General features: G+C 42.6%; 1 protein-coding gene across 1 annotated transcript in view; it reads left to right on the top strand.

Moving 5' to 3' along the window:
- The first annotated feature begins 162 nt into the window (after window positions 1-162).
- Window positions 163-4,961, top strand: part of LOC134803554 (bromodomain and WD repeat-containing protein 3) — a 63,492-nt gene continuing 58,693 nt past the window's right edge. Inside the window, exons 1-7 of the mRNA XM_063776353.1 lie at window positions 163-400; window positions 485-543; window positions 620-649; window positions 779-838; window positions 2,740-2,938; window positions 3,308-3,495; window positions 4,671-4,886. Coding sequence (XP_063632423.1) covers window positions 364-400; window positions 485-543; window positions 620-649; window positions 779-838; window positions 2,740-2,938; window positions 3,308-3,495; window positions 4,671-4,886 — 789 coding nt within the window. The 5' untranslated portion in view covers window positions 163-363. The remainder of the gene's footprint in view (window positions 401-484; window positions 544-619; window positions 650-778; window positions 839-2,739; window positions 2,939-3,307; window positions 3,496-4,670; window positions 4,887-4,961) is intronic.

The raw sequence follows: 4,961 nt of genomic DNA, 5'->3' as shown, positions 1-4,961 counted from the left end.
ATAATTTACACGAAATTTTAGCTTTTTAGAATAAATCAGTGTGAGTATTGTATTCTTTGATCAGTGTACTAAATTGTTTACGAATAATAGGAATAGAAATCTGAATATGTACAATATTATTTTTTTATGTTCTTTGAAGTGCCATCTATGTTCCATGGACGGAACTAGAACAACGCACTGGCAGCTTGGGAAAATACAAGGTGTTTGCCTGCTTTATCAACCGAGCGTACGCCATTTTACTTACAAAAGGTTTGCACTATCGTTCGTCAACAATGTAAAGCGGATGGTGCAATGTTTGTTCGATTTTTCCAGTGTTTGTGATGTGTGTGTGGTGTTTTATACCCAGGATAAAATACTAGGATAATGGAGGAGCCCAACGAGGACTCTAGGGTCGTTCCCGGTAAGTGCAGTGCTTCAAAAACCGAGATGCAACTTACGATCAACTGACATACGAGAACTGTAATGTTACCTTTCCCGGTTTCAGAACTCTACTTTCTGATAGCGAAATTTCTTTCGGGCGGTCCGCTGACGGAAACTGCAAAGGTAATTCGACTGAAAATTGACGTAGAATATAATTTTGTGTCCGATAAGTCACTAATTTAGACGTTTTCATTTGCAGACATTGTTAAAAGAGCTCGAGAGCGTAGAGGTGAGTCTGAGCTTTTCCTAGTGCCGGGTTTAGAGCTTATTATTGTTTTGAAAGCAAACGCACGTGGTTGAGGCTGTCAAAGACGCTGAAACTTTGCTGAAAAGTTTTTACACACTTTGCCTTCCGCAGGTCCTACCCCGCCGCCTTGACTGGCAGGGCGACGAGCACTCACAGTCGTACAATGAATTGGTGAGTTTTCATTCATTTTTTCAGGACTTTTCACGTTTATTTACATTTTCTAACAAGATGTGCGTCCTGGAATAAGTAAAATGCTCGAAATCGACGAAATTTCTTAAATCGTGTGTTGCATCAAAATGATCGTAAAAATGTGCTGGGAAATAGTGAAAAATGTTTTTGGGGGGTTTTAGTGACAAAAAATATGATTTTAAAGAATTTGCAAAAATCTCGTAATATCATGCATCACAAGGACGGATGCTGGCGTAATAGCATGTATTGTCGTCTCTGTTTATCCTGCGGCGGCAGCGTTGACTAGAAAGCGCTGTCTCGCTCTAGCCGCCGACCGCCCCCGCTCTGGCTCGCGATTGGCTGACGCGCGACGATGAGGCACGAACGCTGTTGCCTACGTCAATGGCGGCAAAGTTTGAAACATGGAAATACTTGTTCTTAGTTTTTGAACTGATTGTTGTTATTTTTATTTTACACTTGTATTTTAATAATGTTCTGCAGTTAATAATACTGAATATAAATAGTACATTGTGCAACATGGGGCGTAAGTTTAATATTGCAAACTCGAGTTAGAACTTACTCTTTTTGCAATATTATTACGCCCCGAGTTACACACAATGTTTTTCATCACACTTGCGATACAAAAATTAAGTATAAAGACAAAAAACTGTTAATTATGACACTAGAAACTTCATAACTCCCTAGGGAAAACGCTTTTTCTATAACTCCCGCTAAACCTGCGTGCAATTCCACATTTACTGAGCGAGTGTGATGAAAATAAAATATTCATAAGCCTTTATGCTCTACTCTACAGGTAACGACAACTTTGTGTAAGGTATCAACAAAAAAAAATATGGTTTCCAGGCTTTAAAAAAGTAAATAATGTAAATAAAAATAATTTTAATAATATCCTCTAGGAGCCAAACAAAAATAGAATTGATTTAATTTAATTTTAACATTGAACAAAACAAAAGCGACCCTGTTATTAGGGTTCCGTACCCAAAGGGTAAAACGGGACCCTATTACTAAGACTCCGCTGTCCGTCCGTCCGTCCGTCCGTCCGTCCGTCCGTCCGTCCGTCCGTCCGTCCGTCTGTCTGTCTGTCTGTCACCAGGCTGTATCTCACGAACCGTGCTAGCTATCACAGTTGAAATTTTCACAGATGATGTATTTCTTTTGCCGCTATAACAACAAATACTAAAAACAGAATAAAATAAAGATATAAGTGGGGCTCCCATACAACAAACGTGATTTTTGACCGAAGTTAAGCAACGTCGGGCGGGGTCAGTACTTGGATGGGTGACCGTTTTTTTTTTTGCCGATTTTATTTTTGCATTGTGGTACGGAACCCTTCGTGCGCGAGTCCGACTCGCACTTGCCCGGTTTTATTTAATAACGACTTAAATTTCTTTGGAATTAATAGTCCCTGTTGTGAGTATTAGACAAAAAAAAAAGAAAAAAAAAAGTAATTTCACTCAAATATCTGGGCGTTGTAGCGTCTGGTAATAGCAACCCTACTTAGATTAAAGTAGATATATTTATTTATTAAAGAAAAAGCCTTATTCATAAACGCGCTACAAACCTCAATTAGCTAATAATCGTTTGTCCTTATCTGTCATTTTGACTTATGTATTTGTAAGAAAGGGATAAAACATTATTTAACTAAATCAGGCCCGTAAAGTTTTATGAATAAGAGGGTTAGTCTGTACAGTAACTTCTCATAGTCAAATTAACATTAAGGGTAACATTCCATTTCTAACCGCAGCTGCATTACTGTCAATTTTACTATGGAAATTGACAATGACAGCGACGCGTTCAGTACCGGTAGTGCAGCTGCGGTTAGAAATGGAATGTTACCATAAATTGAATACCAAATTATTGTCATTTTTTTTATAACCCTGCAGGCAGCGCAGTACAGCGACGTGCCATGGCACCGTCTGGCAGCAGTATGCGCGAGCGCATTGCGTCTCGCTCCCTCGCCTTCGACGAGCCGTCTCCCTCTCGCTCCCGCTCCATCGCTGCGCGTGCGACTCTCGTTGCTCGGGGATGCGTTGGTTCGGACCAGACCGAAATATTCAGCGTTCAAGAAGGATCATACGCTCGGTGGGTTTTTTTTATTATTAGCCTATTAGAGTGTCCCACTGCTGGGCAGTGTCCCTCTTTCCCGCCACTTGTCTCTGTCTAATGCACACGGCCCGCCACTCCACACAGAATGTATCAAGGTTGTCCCGCCAATCTCCGTTTGGGTCTTCCTCTGCCCCGAGATCCAGTCCGTGGGTACTTTGGCCCAGCGTTCTGGGTGCATTCGGCAAATGTGCTCTGCCCAGTCCCATTTCAGCTTTGCGGCCTTCATGCCCACATCCACAATGCCAGTAGCTGATAGAACAGCGACATTTATTGTGAAATTGGGCAACTATAAAAATTAACATTACTACATTCAACAAGATCCACATGTGATTGTTTTATTTTCAGCCCGCCGCTTGCTCTCCCGTGAGCTTGGAGGCATCATCGAAGGCCGAAAGACAGCGCCCCGGGCGCCGGCGGCGCAGCTCCTGCCACAAAGGCTGCTTGGAGGCCTACAGTTACGACGGAGGACCCTGGGGCATCTTTCTGCTGTCTATTGTCTGGCATTTGACTGCTCTGGTCGATATGTTGTAACTGTGAGTTATGAATATTTCTGGTAGAGACGGCTTTTTAGGGTTCCGTACCCGAAGGGTAAAAACGGGACCCTATTACTAAGAATCCTCTGTCCGTCTGTCTGTCTGTCACCAGGCTGTATGTCATGAACTGTGATAGCTAGACAGTTGAATTTTTCACAGATGATGTATTTCTGTTGCCACTATAACAAAACTCACTAATTACCACCACAAGATTATAGCCGTAGAGAACCATATTAGTACTCAAACAAGGTTGATTTTTGTTATTTATTTATTAGTAATTAGTGAGTTTTGCTTGTCACCTGACGAAATACTAAAAACTGAACAAAATAAATATTGAAATGGGGCTCCCATATAGCAAACGTGATTTTTTGCCGTTTTATGCGTAATGGTACGGAACCCTTCGTGCGCGAGTCCGACTCGCACTTGGCCGGTTTTTTAACACCCGTGGCAAAGCATATAGACCATATGATAAGCTATAACTAGAGTTATCGTAGCATTTTCACCTCAAAAACCTGTATTAATGAACAGTCTTTTTGCAAAAAAAAGAACTGTATGTAGGGCCTTGAGAAAGGCCTCGACAAAATTCATTCTAAAGTTATAGTAAGCTGTTTAGAAAGTATGGTAATCTTTCTTAGTTCTATTTATTTATAGCGCTGTCTTCAAAATAGTATGTAAAAAATAAAAGCAAAGTGTTAACCTTTTGAACGCCAAACGGCGCATCCATTTGCCGTGCCGCTGACGCCACTGGAGTAAAATTTAGTTTTGGGGTGTTTTTCAGTAGATTTTCATAAAAAAAACGATCGACGTCAAATGCCGTCTTTGGCGTCGTCACGATTTTGCGTTGACGTCAATTGCCGTCTGTGGCGTTCAAAAGGTTAAGACTCTGTCACAGAATAAATAACTGTACTGCCGTACAGAAAGGAAACTTCCTACAAAACCGAAGCTTGACAGCGGTTCAGGGTCGAATCATGATATCCCTTTCTAATATATGGCACTATCCCTATCGGCTATTTAGGGTTGTCAAAATTCAAGTGATTATCTTATCTGTGGTCGTGCACGCAAAAGAAAGTCAAGTGGTGCCAACCCTAATAATTGCTCGGAGCAATGTTAAGCCGAGCTGAGCCGAGTTTGGCCGAAGTCAGGAGTTTGCACCCCTAACTCCGTTTACTTTCCAGGGCGCCGACGATCTTTTAGTAAAAGTATGGAGCGCGTACGACGGGCGCCTGATCGCGACGCTCCGCGGCGCCGGCGCCGAGATCACCGACGTGTGCCTGTCGCGCGACGGAGCCCTGCTGGCGTGCGGCAGCGTCGACAGACTCGTCAGGGTGTGGTGCCTCGCTACCGGCGCTCCGCTGGCTGTCCTGCACGCGCATGCTGGAACCATTACGTCTGTAAGTACGAACCGATTAAATTTTCGAATAGGGAATATTAGGCAAAGCTCTGCGTAGGTGGCGCCACTAGGACAT

This window comes from Cydia splendana, chromosome 26, assembly GCF_910591565.1.
Source record: "Cydia splendana chromosome 26, ilCydSple1.2, whole genome shotgun sequence".
NCBI lineage: Eukaryota > Metazoa > Arthropoda > Insecta > Lepidoptera > Tortricidae > Cydia > Cydia splendana.
Note: the sequence above shows the minus strand (reverse complement) of the source record. Positions and strands in the feature narration are given on the sequence as shown.